At 41.6% G+C, this 17,154-nt stretch overlaps 1 protein-coding gene across 2 annotated transcripts in view; it reads right to left on the bottom strand.

Moving 5' to 3' along the window:
• LOC136884442 (tubulin alpha chain) overlaps positions 1 to 17,154 on the bottom strand; it is a 57,082-nt gene that overhangs the window by 23,589 nt on the left and 16,339 nt on the right. Inside the window, exon 2 of one of the 2 annotated variants that reach the window (XM_067156608.2) lies at positions 11,132 to 11,342. The exons of the other annotated variant lie outside the window; for it this stretch is intronic. Coding sequence (XP_067012709.1) covers positions 11,132 to 11,342 — 211 coding nt within the window. The remainder of the gene's footprint in view (positions 1 to 11,131; positions 11,343 to 17,154) is intronic. 2 annotated transcript variants of the gene reach the window in all.

The raw sequence follows: 17,154 nt of genomic DNA, 5'->3' as shown, positions 1-17,154 counted from the left end.
ATACTTCTGCTGTACGTTTATTAATACGATTTTACTTAATGTAAGAACACGTAATTAATTGTATACAATTTATTATTACATGTAAATAGGATGTATGAACCCGATGTAATGTTGTGCAACTCAGGGTAATAGTCTAGAACAACGCACCTTTGTCTCTCGGGTTTTATGGAATGGTCTATCCATTTGTAAATTGTCATCACTTTCTACTCTCCTTTTTCTACCGGCAATTCATATATAAATAAGCATTTCTTCCTGCGTTCCTGGCTACCGTCTTCTATTTCTACCTTCAGCTTCACCACCTCTTCTTCCATATTCCTTAAATTCTCTTTGAGTGACACAATTTATCTCTCGTTGATTCCCGCTTTGGTCATTATTTCATCCGGATCCATTGCCTCATATTTTCGAACTCTTTCACGTGTTTCTGAATCATAATTTTAATCTGTTCAAATGGGTATACTTCTTCCACAACCTCCTTTACCACCCTCCTTACAACCTCCATATCTTTACTGCCCATGTTGCCACTGGAAGTCGGCCCGGGGTTTACTTCCACGCCCCCTATAACTAGCAGTACCACCGCTACCGCCAATATCATTTCACCCTTCAATCTTATTTCCACTTTACCTCCTTCTCTTTTGGCTCTTTCCTTCTTCCTTTTCCCCTGTCATCTTCCGAAAACTACCCGATATTATTTCACACCAATCATCTTCCTCTTCACTTTCGCCTTCCCTCTTGCACTCACCGGTCACACTCCACTCCCGCTCTACCGGCACACTCGACCCAGCACGTCTGATATCGATGCTTGCTTAGACTAGACTGGTCTATCCCTTTGTACATAGGTCATTGGAGGCTCGAGAAGATACGAGAAAGCATGTTGTGTCATATGTTTCTACAAGCCTGGCCAGGCAAGGTATATAAAGGAACGTCTTGGGAGTTGAGTTGAGTTGTTAGTGAAAATCGTTAGTCGATTAAGTGAAATCATGCTTTTGAGTTCAGTGGTTATGTTGTGTTGGTACATGTGATCTTATCAAGTGTTCTGTAGTTGGATGACATGCTAATGTGGCAGTATTCTTCTTCTTCGATTCAATTCAAGATTGTGGTTCATTAATGTGTGTGTATAATGTGTATATAATTTGTAAATCAGTGTACACAGTCCACAGCATCTGGTGTGTGCGTTTTTGTGAATAAGATTAAACCCGCGGCTCCATCTTGGAAGTAACGGGAAAGAAAGAGGTGGAAGATTAAGCATCTCGTAAAAGAAAATATCACCTTAGATGGAAGATCTAATGTAGATGTGGACAACCGTATTCAAAAAGCAAACCAAATGAACGACTAACTTCATGAAACATTATTGGAAGGGAGAAGTTGAAGGAAGAGACAAAATGTGAATATACAGGATGACCCGGAAGGAGAGGTCAATATTCTAGGGCAAGGTAGTACTGGTCATTGAGATAAAAAAAGTTCATATAAACATGGGGTCAATATGGGACGGTCGTCGTGATGGCCCTATATCTTTCTTTGACTACACGTCTTGTTTTATACTTTCATCCACTCCTCATTATTGGCACCAGATAAGGGAACATATCAATACCATATTTCCTAATCGTTGGATTGGTCGTGGTGGTACCAATATCTGGCCACCCAGGTCTCCCGACCTCAGCCCCTTCGCTTATAGTTTATCAGGTAGCGTAAAGAGTGAACTCTACAGAATCTCGAGAAATACTAATCAAGAAAGCTTTAAATTTAAGGAACATTAATCTGCGATAAAAGGGAGCCTAGGTAGTAAGTCAGAGAAACAAAACGATCATCCGAGCGCTTCCTTTGTTTACACTGCGTATGTCCGCTATATGTAGTGAAACCTCGATAAGATATGCTTTTAAGTTATAGTTAGCAGTAAGAAATCAATCTTAGAACTATATCTTGAGTTTAATCACGTAATCCTTATCACAATAAATCATTAGTCCACCTTATTAATCTTATCAAGATAAAAATATCCTTTACAGTGTAAATTTTCTCGAATGATTTAGGATTAAACATCGTTTTATTGAAAATATAGGAACTAATGTCGTCTACAAGGAAATCTTACAAAGCCTATCACGATAAATTCCAAATTGCACCCGTACGAAGGCGAAGAAGGTCGTTAGTAATAATATAAACTAATCATGTCAAGTCCTTAGGACTACGTCACTTTAGAAGTTCTAGTCAAACCAAGAAGGAGAAGAAGAAGAAGAAGAAGAAATAACAATAATAATAAAATAAAATAAAATAAAATAATAAAAGCCATATCTTGCGGTTGGGTCTAATTACAGTATTTTGCTTGTTAAAAATAATGAGATCTGGAAATTCGACTCTCAAAAGCTTCTTTCTTTGTAGAGAAGATTCAAAGCAGAAGGAGAGGAGGAGTGGGAAAAGGAATTAAGGAAGGAAGAGATGGGAGACATTGTGAGTACATAACAAGTGACAAAAGGATTTTCACAATTTGAAAACAAAGACAATGTCTTCATCTCATTCGTCTTAACTACTTCCTCTAATCTCTATGCCTTGTTTCACACTGAGTAAACGGAGACAGTTATTTGGAGCACCGTACTTGTGCTTCAAAGGAGCGAGGGGTGGGGATATGAGATAATTCATTGTTATTATGATGAGAAAGCTATAAAATCAAGTGACGAGAAACAACTTAGTAGAAATTGACTGCCCTCAAGGATTCACAGCATATGAGATCAATGTTGCCAGTTGAGTGCTTCTGAACCTAAATATAATCGTGTAATTCCCATTTTAGCTCCATTTTCATTACCTAGAGCTCTTGTAACATAGCATCGTTATCATTGACATTACAAAATACAAATAGTAAGTCTAAGAAAATGAGTAGCTCTGCAAACATAGAGAGGATGTGGTTCGTTATTTGTAAAATTATTTCGGTTATGATTCGTAAAAATTGCTTGTGGAATCAATCGTGCAATCCATAGCAACTACTGTCAGAAACACATTAGGCCATAATCCAGGGAAAGTACTGTCAGTGACAGGTTAGGTCGTAGTACTTCTAAGCTACTGTCAGGGACAGGTTACGTTGTGATCCTCCAAAGCCACTGTCAATGACAGGTTAGGTCGTAAACCAGGAAAACTAGTGCTAATGACAAGTTATGTTGTGGTCTGTAAAATTTTCCATCAGTGAGGAGACTTTTTCGAAAGTTTAATTTTACGTTTTTAATTATCTGTTGTCCGTCTCTGTAGCGTAACGTTTAGTGTTATTAGCTGCCGTCCTCGGGGTCCTGGGTTCGATTCCCGGTACTGCCAGAATTTCAAAATGGCAGGAGGGCTGGTATGTGGTTAAAATGGTACGTGCTGCTCACCTCCAACGGGGGTGTGCCTGAAATGAGCCGCATCACCTCGGGACGCATGGCAGATGCCACCCACCCTCATCGGAGGGTCTGCCTTACAAGGGCTGCACCCAGCTAGAAATAGTCACACGAAATTATTATTATTATTATTATTATTATTATTATTATTATTATTATTATTATTATTATTATTATTATTAGCGTATTCTCCCAATAATGGAAGACGTTAAGCAAACAACTCAATCAAGCTTTCTTTGGGTTCTTCTTGTTCTTCCAATAGGCTTTCATTCTCTCTGAGAAGGCTTGTTTACGTTCTTCCGACCATTTCGGTCTGCACTGTTTTTGCTTTGGTTGCTCTGATGTAACTTCCCACTTGTTGACTTTGTGTCTGAAGGTGTCTCTTTCTAAAATGTCTGTTGCACATATGTTTGCGTTTTTGAGGTCCTTTCGAAGTTCATCCAGCCAAGGTGTTGAATTCTTAAGTGAGCTAACATAATTTAATATTCTTTTTGACAGTCGATTTTCTGGTAATCTTGTGAGGTGTCCAAAGAATTTCATTCGTCTTTTCTTAATGTCAATTTCAATGTTTGAAACTTTTTCTGTTGTTTTGATTGATTGTAGCCTGTAACCATCTTGGGTATATCTTGCTCCTAGGATTTTCCTGATGATCTTCCTCTCTTGCTTTTTTATTTCTTCTAATTCTTGTTTACTGTTAAGTGACAATGTTTCACTTGCGTAAAGGACTGTTGGTTTTATGACTGTGTTGTAATGCCGAATTTTTGTCTGTCTTGACATGCATTTTTTGTTGTAGATGTCTTGAACTAACCCTAATGCCTTATTATTATTATTATTATTATTATTATTATTATTATTATTATTATTATTATTATTATTATCTGTTTGAAGTAAAATTTTGTAGATTAGTTTGTGACGTTGCCCGCCTGGTGGCCATAATCATTAAGGAGTTGAAGTCTAAACGGTCTGACACCGTGCTTAACCGGTTCGAGTTCCGTAGGTCGAAAAAAGTTTGACCATCAGAAGGATAGGGGAGAAGGTGTTATACAATTTCTAATCACTAGATTGGGTGCGAAAACCTTGGATTAAATTCCAAACCTCTCCGCAGTGCTCATAAGTGTGAGGGTATACGACGCTGTTGATGGTGATTTGTCCGTCGGATGGAGACATTAAGCCTAGAGCAGACCCCTTGGTGCTACTCGAGAGGAGTAGGATATGTGCCGGCACTGGATTTCACCTTCTCCCTTCCTACTACTATATATCACTTCATTCATTTCATCTCATCAACTCCTCTGATGAGGTTGATGTCAGGAAAGGCATCCGGTCATAAAAACCCGCCACGACAGATTCATCTCACCTCATACCCGAACCCGTAAAGAAATGGGACGCCGTTGACTTATATTTTACGAACTCGTTTGTAGCGTCGGTGGATGCAGAGTGGGCCTGGGCCCAAAGGTGTCAACAGCTGGTCCGTGGTCTGTCAGCTCTGCGTTCCGACCGGCAGCCGAGCAGAGGACGGGTAGCCACGGCTCTACACCTCTGTATTCGGGAGACTGGGAGGCCCGCCTTCCCCTTTAGGGAAGGAATGAAAACATGTATTATTAGTTGTCTGTTGTAGTTTAAGAGTTATTGCTGACTATTCAATATAAGATTTTAGTTTGAGATAGTTTAGTTTCGCGTTAAATTTTTCTCTCGTGGCAGCCCAGGTTGTCTGGGAAGTAAGTTATAACCGTATGTATTTACGCGCCGCACTAAAGATATGAAGTCCTACAGAATTCCAGCTGACAATAGGTCTGTCAACAATTAGCCTAGCAACCCCGAAAACTGTGGTGGTGGTGGTGGTGGTGGTGGTGGTGGTGGTGGTGGTGATTATTGTTTTAAGAGGAAGTACAACTAGGCAACCATCCTCTATTTAACACTAATCAGAGGGAAAAATGGAAGGGATCCGACACTTCGAAAATGAAGATATCGGCCAAAGAAAGACAAGGGTCACGAAGGGCGTAAAAACGAAAGACTCCCTAGCCCTCGCAAACCTAATAGCGTCGGGGTCGGAAAAGAACAAAGAGTTGACCAAGGGAGGCCGGATAGGATAGATGAAAGTCAGGAGCCTGGCACAAGTAAGTGTAAGTAGCCTAATGCCAGGACTCAGCTAAGGTGGTGGTGGTAATTATTGTTTTATGAGGAAGTACAACTAGGCAACCATCCTCTATATAACACTAATCAGAGGGAAAAAATGGAAGGGATCCGACACTTCGAAAAATGAAAATGTCGGCCAAAGGAAGACAAGGGCCACGAAGGGCGTGAAAATGAAAGACTCCCTAGCCCTCGCAAACCTAATAGCGTCGGGGTCGGAAAAGAACAAGAGTTGACCAAGACAGGTCGGATAGGATAGATGAAAGTGAGGAGCCTGGCACAAGTAAGTGGAAGCAATGCCAGGACTCAACTAAGGGCCCCGTGGTCGCCAACCCACGCTCCAAAGTTCATAGCCCCTAGGGCCCCTTTTAGTCGCCTCTTACGACAGACAGGGGATACCGTGGGTGTTATTCTACCGCCCCCACCCACAGAGGGACTCAGCTAAGGTCCCCGTGGTCGCCAACCCACGCTCCAAAGTTCAGAGACCCTGGGGCTCCTTTTAGTCGCCTCTTACGACAGGCAGGAGATACCGTGGGTGTTATTCTACCGCCCCCACCCACAGGGGGACGAAAACTGTGGATTCAACACTAATTTCGGTCGCTCTGGGCATTTTCTTGTTCACTTCTTCACAACCCCCATGCCGATGGAGTAATATTCGTCGTTTCCCATTATTTTACATGTAATTATCCCGCCCCCTAAGGGTGTCTTACCCCCACAGATTTTATTTTCCTGTTGGTTAAAAGGTATAATGGAACACACGCATATACATCCATAATCTCGGTTAGTTTGGACGTTCTTTTTAACCCTTCTCAACCTCCATTCCGAAGGGACTGAACTATGATTTAAAAGGCATCCAGAGTATCACGGTTCATTTCAGTGACCCCGATAACTATCGATTCGACACTAATATCGGTCTTTCCGAATTTTATATTTTAAGAATCTGTTGTACGTCGCACCGATACAGATAGGTCTTGTGGCGACGATGGGATAGGAAAGGGCTAATAGTGAGAAGGAAGCGACTATGGGCTTACTTAAGGTACAGTCCCAGCATTTGCCTGGTTTGAAAATGGGAAATCACGAAAATCCACCTTCAGGGCTGCCGACAGTGGGGTTCAAACCCACTATTTCCCGAATGCAAGTTGATAGCTACGAGGTCCAAATCGCCTAGCCACTTGTCGGTCGATTACTTTTTTTTTTTTTTTTTTTTTTTTTTTTACATTTCACTTCCCCCCCCCCCCCCCAGGAGTATCTTTTTCCAGATAGTAAGTCATATGTGTACAAAACATCTCAGCGTTCCTAGAAACTCTGGATTCGACACTAAAATCGGTCGTTTCCGATCACTTTTACATGTCACCCCCTTACCCCCACAGTACCAAGTCTGATTGAGAGTTACGCTGGACCATACACACATTCATCTATAATATCGGTCATTTTGGACATGTTCTTTTTCACCCCTTCTCACCCCCATGCTTATGGGGCTGAACTTGGATTTAAACGACATCTGGAGTATCACTATTAATCTCAGCGATCCCGAAAACTATGGATTCTACATTAATACTGGTTGTTTTATATTTCATACCCTTTCCACCCTACCCACCCCCAGCCCCTAGGGGTAATAGGGGTGTCTTAAACTCCACAGTATTTTTTTCCATATTTTTTTCCATATAGTAAGTCATATGAGAGGTATGCTGGAACATACACACATACATCTTTATAAAGTTCCTTTCAGACATTTCCAATGGAGGTGAGTGGCTTGTACATTTTCAACCACATACCAGGCCTCCTGCCAATTCCCAGGAATCGAATCCGGGCTTCCGAAGACGGCAGCTAATAGTGCTGACCGTTGCGCTACGGACAAAGACGATTAATATCGAATTTAGTACTTGACGTTTGTATATAGTAAAAAATAATCGCTTTAAACAATAACTCCCAATAAATTTGATGTATTAAGTAATAAACAACTAAAGACCTGCAAGAATGAAACCCAGACCCCATGGCGCAACAGCCCCGAAGGGTTTTGGCCTACCAAGCGACCGCTGCTCATCCCGAAGGCCTGCAGACTACGAGGTGTAGTGTGGTCAGCACAACGACTCCTCTCGGCCGTTATTCTTGGTTTTCTAGATCGGGGCCGCTATCTCACCGTCACGTACGCTGAGTGGAGCTCGAACCAGCCCTCAGGTCCAGGTAAAAAACCCTGACCTGGCCGGGAATCGAACCTGGAGCCTCTGGGTAAGAAAAGACTTGCATAACTTCTCATTAAAATCGGCAATAATAATAATAATAATAATAAGAAGAAGAAGAAGAATCGTATGATCTGAGCTGCCGTGTGCAGACATTTTAATTTGACACAACGTGCGAGTTAGGCGTGCGGTTAGGGGCGCACAGCTGTGAAGTTGCATCTGGAAGATATTGGGTTTGAACCCCACTGTCGGCAGCCCTGAAGATGGGTTTCCGTGGTTTCCCACTTTCAAACCCGACAAATGCTGTACCTTAATTAAGGCCACGGCCGGCTTCCTTCTCACTCCTAGCCCTTTCCTATCCCATCGTCGCCATAAGACTTATCTGTGTCGGTGCGACGTAAAACAAGTACTAAAAAAATTAATTTGACACCATCTGGCTGTCTGCTCGTCAATTTCGACGTTCCGTTTTATTCTAGGCCTACTACATAGCAGACAGAGTAAACCTATGTGATACAGATTATTTGGGACTATCTAACATAGGCTGACCTCAGGTCCATAGAAAGAGTCAAGGCAAGGATCCTCAAAAGAGTTTTATATGTTGCAACAAACACAAAGTCAAAACTGACCTTTGAGCTGGCAAAAGAGTATTTCTGTATCGAGGACTTTAATGGCTTCTGTCTAGTCGACCACTGCTTCGTTATTATACAAGGCCAGGATAACACTGGAGTTCAGCGTTCTGCCACTAGGATCGCTCGTTAACACCCTACGTATGAGTGCAAAAAAAGTCATCTCCGTACAGGCCATGAAGGCCCTTGGAATGGTGGAAGGCAAAGGCTTCCGCTATTCGTAACCTCGGCACTTGATGGGGTAGAGTGGTTAGCTCTACGCCAGGCCGCCTTTGCCCCCAGGAATTAACCTGGTACTCATTTTTGGGGTAGGCTGAGTGAACCTCCGGGCCATGGGCACCTCCAGAAGTGGAAATCTCGTTTCTTGAATTTGACGACTTGCATATGAGTGCACTATATAAATTTATTCTAAAGTTGAGAGTGCGTACCCACTCTTTTTACGGATATTTACAACTTTGAGATTTCTCATTTATATCCGCAACTCGCGAAAGATCATAAATAAGCTGTCACTCATTAAAATACGTTATTTTTCTGTTGGGAGGCTTTGTGTGGAGATGAAAAACTCTTTCATTCCTGCTCGTGCGATTAAAGGCTAGGTTACCCACGAGCAGCTTCAAGAATTTTTGCAGAAGAATAATAGGAAGTTCAGTGTCGATGCATCTGTCACTATTAACTGTTCGAAAGAACTTGTCTTTTAATAAAATTGTACATTTTGTGAGCAAGTTCTTCCGAAGCAGATACTGGGTGGCACAGGACATGAACTGCATCAGTGTTTATGTCTTCTGGTATGGGCTAGAACAATTTTGTTACTTTCATTGACCTGTCTCAGACTTATCCTTAACTTTGAGAATATGAAAGTGACTGAGGTATGAGCGATGCTAGTAACGCCATTCCTTATGCATCCAGTGCGTGCTATGATTGGTGTGAAAATGTTGCTCATAGGGTCAGTTTGTAGATACATTTCAGTGGGCTTGGCAGACTGATATGTAATAGCAACTTCTGGCCCAGTGAGGAAAGGAACGGGAAACTACCTCACTCCTCGTTTACCTAATACGCCTCTTTAGTGATGCCTAGGCCATCTGTGGCAGCTAATGGCGGAGCTGTTGAGGATACAACAAGCCTTCGGGCTGAGAATTCTCTATTAACGCCACCTCAGCCCTCTGCGATCTTGAAACACATGAGGCTGAGGACCGGGCTTTCACTCGCAGAAAGAGAAATAGGTTGTAAACAACCTTCACAGCTAGTATTTTCTTCTACTTCGCGCACCATTTAGCCTGCTACTATTCGTACCGTTATGTTGGATGTAGTATCTAGAGATTCTGAAACGAAACCAACTTGTTAAAAATACTCGTGTTTAGATAAAAGCACACTGCAATGAAACCAAATGTGTAAGTTAATAATTTAACGGATTTTCCGATTAGAATGAAGACGTGTTCGAGGCTGTCGTCTTTTGGGTGGTTTCCTAGCTGTGGCTGTCGCTTGTTTACGTTTGTGAATACGGAAGGAACGTAGTAGGCAGTAGAAACCTTCCACTTGTGCTCTCACCATATTTGTCTTGTCTAAAATGCCTGTTGTAAACCGTCGACCTTTCCAAAAAAAAAGGCCACACAGTACCTGGTTTATCACCTTGTTGAGAAACAGCTGAAATCCACTTATTTCTGAATTCTGGATTAACAGGAAACGTATGCAACAAAATGGATTTGCTCTTCCCTCACGAGATATACCAAACAGAACACAGCAGTAAATAATTTTACTAAAATACTCCCACTATTTGCAATGTCACTATTGAGTTAAACAGGCGCGAATATTGAAGTAGGGTGGTACAACGCGATCCTAGCGGCAACTGGCGGAACTTCATGTAGCGTCATTTTTAGCGCACAGAACTGCTTGCATTTCCCGGCCTTGTACATAGCGAAGGAACGGAGTGAGCAAGGATTGCGTGCGCTCTCTGTGTGGTTGAACATGCGAACGCTATCACATCCAACGATGCCAAAAAAGAAATCAGTGGTGGAATATAGTAAAGAACCACAAACAAACTCCATTTATAATGTTGGTACTAGTAAGGCACAGTGTATGGAATTTTGTCCCCTCGTGGCTATTCGGATGCAATATAGGATATATATATGAATAAGATGACATGATATGATATATAATAATCTTATTGATTTTACTCCCCACTAACTACTGTAGACTACTTTTACGGTTTGCGGAGACAGTATATGAAATATATGAAAATATATGAAATATATGAAAATAATTGTCGACTTTACTAAACACTGAACTCGCTAAGGTACCACTAACTAATCACCGCAAACGGAAACAATTAATTAATTCTCCAATGCCGGACAATAGTATGAGAAACGTAAACCAATAATAAATCACTGCCATCATTTCGTAAACACCCAATATTTTGTAACTATATATTAAAAATTGGTCGCTTGATCCAAATTCTTGGTTGCCAATCAGGCAATGTCGACCTGGCGACCGGAAATTTCACGCCCTGCCATAATTATAAGGTATTCATTGTCATGTCAGGTTGTCAGTCCATAATCCTCTACACATTGATAGGTTAGGTTATGATCCATCCACCAAAAATTAGTGTCATCGATAGGTTAGGTTCTGATACAAGAAAATAACAGGCAGTGGATGTAATGCTACAAAAGGCTGCAATATACAGTAGTACCTATATACACATTTCTTTTCTTCGGTTGAGTCTAGTGTAGTAGCTAGATTGCGAAAACGTTGTTTTTTAAACATGTTCTCCATCTTCTAAACAGTATGACGGAAATATGCTGCCATTTCGTAGTACAATAGTTACTCTAGTAAAATCTGATACACTCACCTATGGCGTTTGGCTCTAGGTCCACCATGACAGCATTAGGAGTAAACCTTCCTCTACTGTCTTCCGAGAAGAAGGTACCGAAGCTTCTGTCATTTACACCGCCCGAGTAGAAACCATCGGGTTGAATCCCATGCTCCAAACAGTACAACTCCCAACAGTTGTGCCCGATCTGGACTCCGGCTTGACCAACGTGGATGGAGACACATTTTCGCTGCAAGTGATCCACAATAACCTTTAATGCACTTTACATTTATTTTTTATCTATCTTTCCATCATTTATGTCATTTACTTACTGAGGTATGCATCAATTTATGCGGGAAATTTAAAGTAATACCAAAATTTTGAAGTTAAACTGCCATATAAAAGTAAAAGTTGAAATGAACCAGAAAAATTTAGTTGGGTTAAAGTGCCAAAAAGAGGCTTACCTAACAATCAAAATATAAACATGTGATGTACGATCTCTGGATTCTGTAGAGGGCACTAATAATGTCGTCATACATGGCGCTGTCTTCTACCCTACTGACATACTGACGTACGCACTCAGTACTAAATTAAACAAATTTTTAATGTATTATCTATATGCTCCTAGAAGGAAATGAGTATTACTAAGACCAGTGTCAGCGGTGGCTCATGTCCAGCAATATGGCGGCCTTGTATTCATCCAGAGCGATTGTACTTATGAACTTCTCTTTCCAGACGGCCTTCCATGATCACGGAGTATTCTGCAGTCCCCTTGGCATGTCAGGTTGTCACTCCATAATCCTCTTGACGTTGATAGGTTAGGTTATGATCCACCAAAAATAGTGTCTCTTAGACCAACAGAGCTAATATGTCTACGAGTTGTTGAAAAAATGGTACAACATACAGTTATACATTCGCGTTCTTCTCCTAAATTAATAATTTATTTACACAGAAAAGCGCACAGTGTGCAGGGGTATAAACTTAATCACAACAAAGTTTTGTCAGAGAACACGGTCTCTTCGGGCACTCTAGTGCGTGGTAACGACCACAGAACTTCTCACACCATCGACATACACAGTCATGGTTCGGATCGTGAAATCTAGGTATAACACATTCCTTATGATGGAAGCCATGGACAGCTGCACGGGTCACTGTATGTCTGAGGTCGAAGCAACTCTGACACCAATTGACTTTTGTCATTGCATCCGTTATATAAAAATCACTCCAAATGTTTGTCTTCTTTAATTTTAATTCATGTAAGAGCTCTTAATATGCCTTTGTTGATTGTAGAGTCATTGCATGTCGCAAGTCCTCAATGAAGAAAGGTTCTCGAGTCAGTTCATACACAAGTCTAGAGCGTGTGTATTTAGATACGCATAGGGCTCTTTTAAGGAAAGTTGCTTTCACCCTTTCTATCTCTTTTAGATCTTTTTTTCTTCAGGAAGGTCCAAATTGTTTCAATGTCGTAAGTGACACTTGGAGTAACTTTGAGGCGGAAGAGTGTCAAGGCCGTTTTGATTGACAGTTGACTAAGGTGATCTATGTCATTTATTGCGTTTCATTTCCTACTTCAGAGTGATCCTACGAGCTTCCTTTTATTTATCCTTGTAGCGGAGGAAATCATAACAAAAATACGAAACACCAGAGAAGACGTACAAATCTATGCATACCAATAGAATTCTACCTCGTTGAAGCATACACAGACGACATACTGCAGGAGTTTATTAATAAATTATTTATTTCACACAAATGTGTACAAACAGGTTCTTACGAATAGTCAACACAGAATTTCATTATGGATTCAACTCGTAGGTTACACGTAAATATACGATAATGTTCGCAAAGTTTATCACGCCTTTTACATCTACAGTTTGTAGTTGGCTCATGAAAGTTCACCCTTGACACAAACGATGGTGGAACCCATGCACCGCAAGGCTTTTCAAACCGTGTCTCGTCTCATATCCTCCTTATGTCCATTTTAGGAAAATCATTGAATTGCATATACTATTCCTTTTGTACTGAAGCTCATGTAAAACTTTATATGCAGGAATTGCTGGGAATAGGAGGTTCAACAGCAACTCTTCTATAAAAAATAGTTTCCTAGACAGCTGATTTATGATAAACTCCAAAGGGCCACCTATGCCATGGTTTCACTTGACGTTTGACGCCATGTTGGAAAAAAATAAGCCATACTATTGGCTCAGACGAGCCCGTGTTGCCGATTATGTGTATGACTTACAGCACGTGTCCGACTCGTTGGGTGAATGGTCAGCGTACTGGCCTTCGGTTCAGAGGGTCCCGGGTTCGATTCCCGTCCAGATCGGGGATTTTAACCTTCATTAGATAATTCCAATGACCAGGGGGTTGGGTGTTTCTGCTGTCCCCAACATCCCTGCAACTCACACACCACACATAACACTATCCTCCACCACAATAACACGCAGTTATCTACAAATGGCAGATGCCGCCCACCCTCATCGGAGGGTCTGCCTTATAAGGGTTGTTCTTGGCTAGAAATAGCCACACGAAATTATTATTTACTTACAGCACGTGGCTTTGTTTATGTGTGTATGCTTATGCAGACTCAGCTGTCATTGTGGTTGACGCTTCGGTGTGATTTTGTTTAACTATTTCATTACTATTTCTCTTTCTTCTTTCTTCGTTATGCCCATTCATAGAGCGCGTTTGAACTTGTTAGTTGGTTTGATGGTTTGTGCCTTCTTATCCTCCCAAAATCTCTTCATGAATGCACTGTGTTGCATCTTGCGTTCTGTCGACCACTTCCTACCAGTTGTCTTTTTTGGTTTCTCCCTAAATTTATGATTGGCAACTTTTGTTCTAAAAGCTACGCGATTTTCCATGATGTCGTCTGTGATATTTATTTCTTGGAGGTCCACCTTAGTTTCTTCTAGCCATTTTATTTTGACCTTCTTTGAGTTGATTACTTTGAATAATCTTTTAGTTAGTCTGTCGCTGTTCATTCTGTAGATATGGCCATAGAAATTAAGGCGTTTTTTCCGTACGGCATCAGTAAACCTGTCGGTGAAGGAGTAGAGGTCCGCTGTTCTCCTCTGAATCCACATTCCATTTTATCTCGGTAGGACCATAAATTTTCCTGAGAATTTTCCGCTCCTGCTTTTCAATTTCTGTAATTTTAGAGTGACCACCTAAGCATATGGTTTCTGAGGCATATAAAGCTTCAGGCAATACAACTGTCTTGTAGTGTCGTAAGTTTGCATTACGCGATATGACTCTTTTGTTGTAGTAATTCCACGTCAGTCTGTATATCTTATGTAGTTTGGTGTTTCTTTCTACATTGGCACTACTGTCTAATCCTGATGGTAGTATAATTTTTCCAAGGTATTTGAAGGAGGGCACCTGTGAAATTGTGCCGTTTTCCATCTCTAGCGGAGTTCTTTTGCTATTTTGACGTAGATTTTCTATGTACTTGGTTTTTTCGTAGGATACCTGGAGGCCCGCCTTTGATGCTATATTATGTAGTCTCTGTATGGCATACCTTGTTTCATCCTTGGTCTTAGTAATGATTGCAAGATCATCAGCAAATGCTAAACATTTCACATTGATTTGCTTCCCAAATTTCCGATGTTCACACCTTTGATATCCTTTTCCCATTCTCTAATAACTTTGTCTAGAACTAAGTTAAACAGAATAGGGGAGATGCCGTCGCCTTGACGAACGCCCGTACATATTTCAAAAGGCTCAGAGATTTCTCCAAGGAATTTCACTTTAGAGGTCGTACTTGTGAGGGTCTGCTGGATAAGTGCTCTGGTCTTCTTGTCCACTCTGAGTTCTTCTAGAGTATCAAATACTGTCTGTCTGTCCACAGAGTCATACGCCTTCTTAAAATCCACAAAGGTGACGATCGTGCTGGCACTTCGGCGAATCCTTAATATCGTCTTCAAGTTCCATATTTGTTCTGCACATGATCGACCTTTCCTGAAACCCGCTTGCTACTCGCCAATCAGGTGATCTGTCTGTTTTTCTAACCGGTTCAAGAGAGCTTTGGAAAGAACAATTTATTTAAATTCCTTTGTGATGTGTAATAAATAGTATAGTGTTTATTAAGCTTTTCACTCCCAAGTTCTTTTCAACCTTATGCATTTCCACGCCAGATTTTTCTGAATGTTTCTACAGTGGTTGAAAGCGGCTAAAAATACCTTGTATTTACACAACTATTGAACAGCCACGGAACGACAACATTAGCAATAATTTTCTCGTGGCTTGTTAACGTAAACTTATGTTTCTCGACAACGGAGGCATGGAAAGAAAAAATTTAAGACGCTTTTATAGATAATTCCATGTTAAGAAAACAGTATTGCTAAAGGAGCGAACCCAACCCCTGTGAGAAACCGATCATTTCTCGTGGTTAAGAAATATTATAACTATAATATTATATTTACATTTTGTATTATGAAATGAAATGGCGTATGGCTTTTAGTGCCGGGAGTGTCCGAGGACAAGGTCGGCTCGCCAGATGCAGGTCTTTTGATTTGACTCCCGTAGGCGTCATGATGAGGATGAAATGATGATAAAAACGACACATACACCCAGCCCCCGTACCAGCAAAATTAACCAATTAAGGTTAAAATTCCCGACCCTGCCGGGAATCGAACCCGGGACCTCTGTGGCCAAAGGCCAGCACGTTAACCATTTAGCCATGGAGCCGGACTGTATTACGAAAGAAATAAAAGAATAAAGATGAGGCAATTTTTTGCCTGTGCGCTATTAGAATAACTACTTAAGATTTTCTATTTCATAAATACATTCTCAGGGACGAAGCATAATGGTGAGAACAGCCATCGCTTTGTTGCCTTCTTTCATTTTCCTTCTGTGTCGCTCTAGTAAATGCAACGCGTAATTCGTTATTCTGTGAATAGCTGCAGCTTATCACTGTTGTAGTGAAGTCATCTATTCACGTATAGTGTATGTCGTTTAGTCTTTATTACCAGTGCGTACTTATCTTGAACTTAAATACTAAAGGGCAACGCGCCCAGCGTAATACGCTCTCCACTCCTCTACGTAGGAGTAGTGTTGGTGTTTTCCTACAGAGCGCAAAACGCTCTACACCAGCGACAAACGCTCGGCGTGTTTGGCCGACTGGTTTAGAACGACTTTATAGCGTCTCGCGCCCGGCGTACTATTTGGATTCAGAGTTCATCACGTGATATCACCAGTCTGTTCATTGTTCGTATACATACACATGTTGCCCACAATGTCACAACTTGCACGTTTCAGTGCTGCGAAAGATGAAGAATTAATTGAAATAGTTAGTGGTCATCCAATTCTGTGGGAACTGAAGAACCCGGAATGCAAACATACCGTAAAGAAAGAAACTATTTGGGCAGATATCGGCAATATGATCAACAAGTAAGCACCTACATAAAAAGAAGTCATTTATTGACAGTACATTACATGAGTCCGCCTCTGTGGTGTAGTGGTTAGCGTGATTAGCTGCCATCCCCGGAGGTCCGGGTTCGATTCCCGACTCTGCCACGAAAATTTGAAAAGTGGTACGAGGGCTGGAACGGGGTCCACTCAGCCTCGGGAGGTCAACTGAGTAGAGGTGGGTTCGATTCCCACCTCAGCCATCCTCGAAGTGGTTTTCCGTGGTTTCCCAGTTCTCCTCCAGGCGAATGCCGGGATGGTACCTAACTTAAGGCCACGGCCGCTTCTTTCTCTCTTCCTTATCTATCCCTCCCAATCTTCCCATCCCTCCACAAGGCCCCTGTTCAGCATAGCAGGTGAGGCCGCCTGGGCGAGGTACTGGTCATTCTCCCCAGTTGTATCCCCCGACCAAGAGTCTGAAGCTCCAGGACACTGCCCTTGAGGCGGTAGAGGTGGGATCCCTCGCTGTGTCCGAGGGAAAAGCCGAACCTGGAGGGTAAACAGATGATGATGATGATGATGATGATGACATTACATGAAAGGTCTTCTTCAATGAGGTGCAAAATGGACGCGAATTTCTCACGAGAGATTCTGAAATAAGCTTTAAATTTTTCCTCTTCGTCCATCAAATGCTTTGTAATCAGCAGTTATTAAAA

Source organism: Anabrus simplex, chromosome 12, assembly GCF_040414725.1.
Source record: "Anabrus simplex isolate iqAnaSimp1 chromosome 12, ASM4041472v1, whole genome shotgun sequence".
Taxonomy (NCBI): Eukaryota; Metazoa; Arthropoda; class Insecta; order Orthoptera; family Tettigoniidae; genus Anabrus; species Anabrus simplex.
The sequence above is the reverse complement of the archived record's forward strand: the minus strand, read 5'-3'. Positions and strand labels throughout refer to the sequence as shown.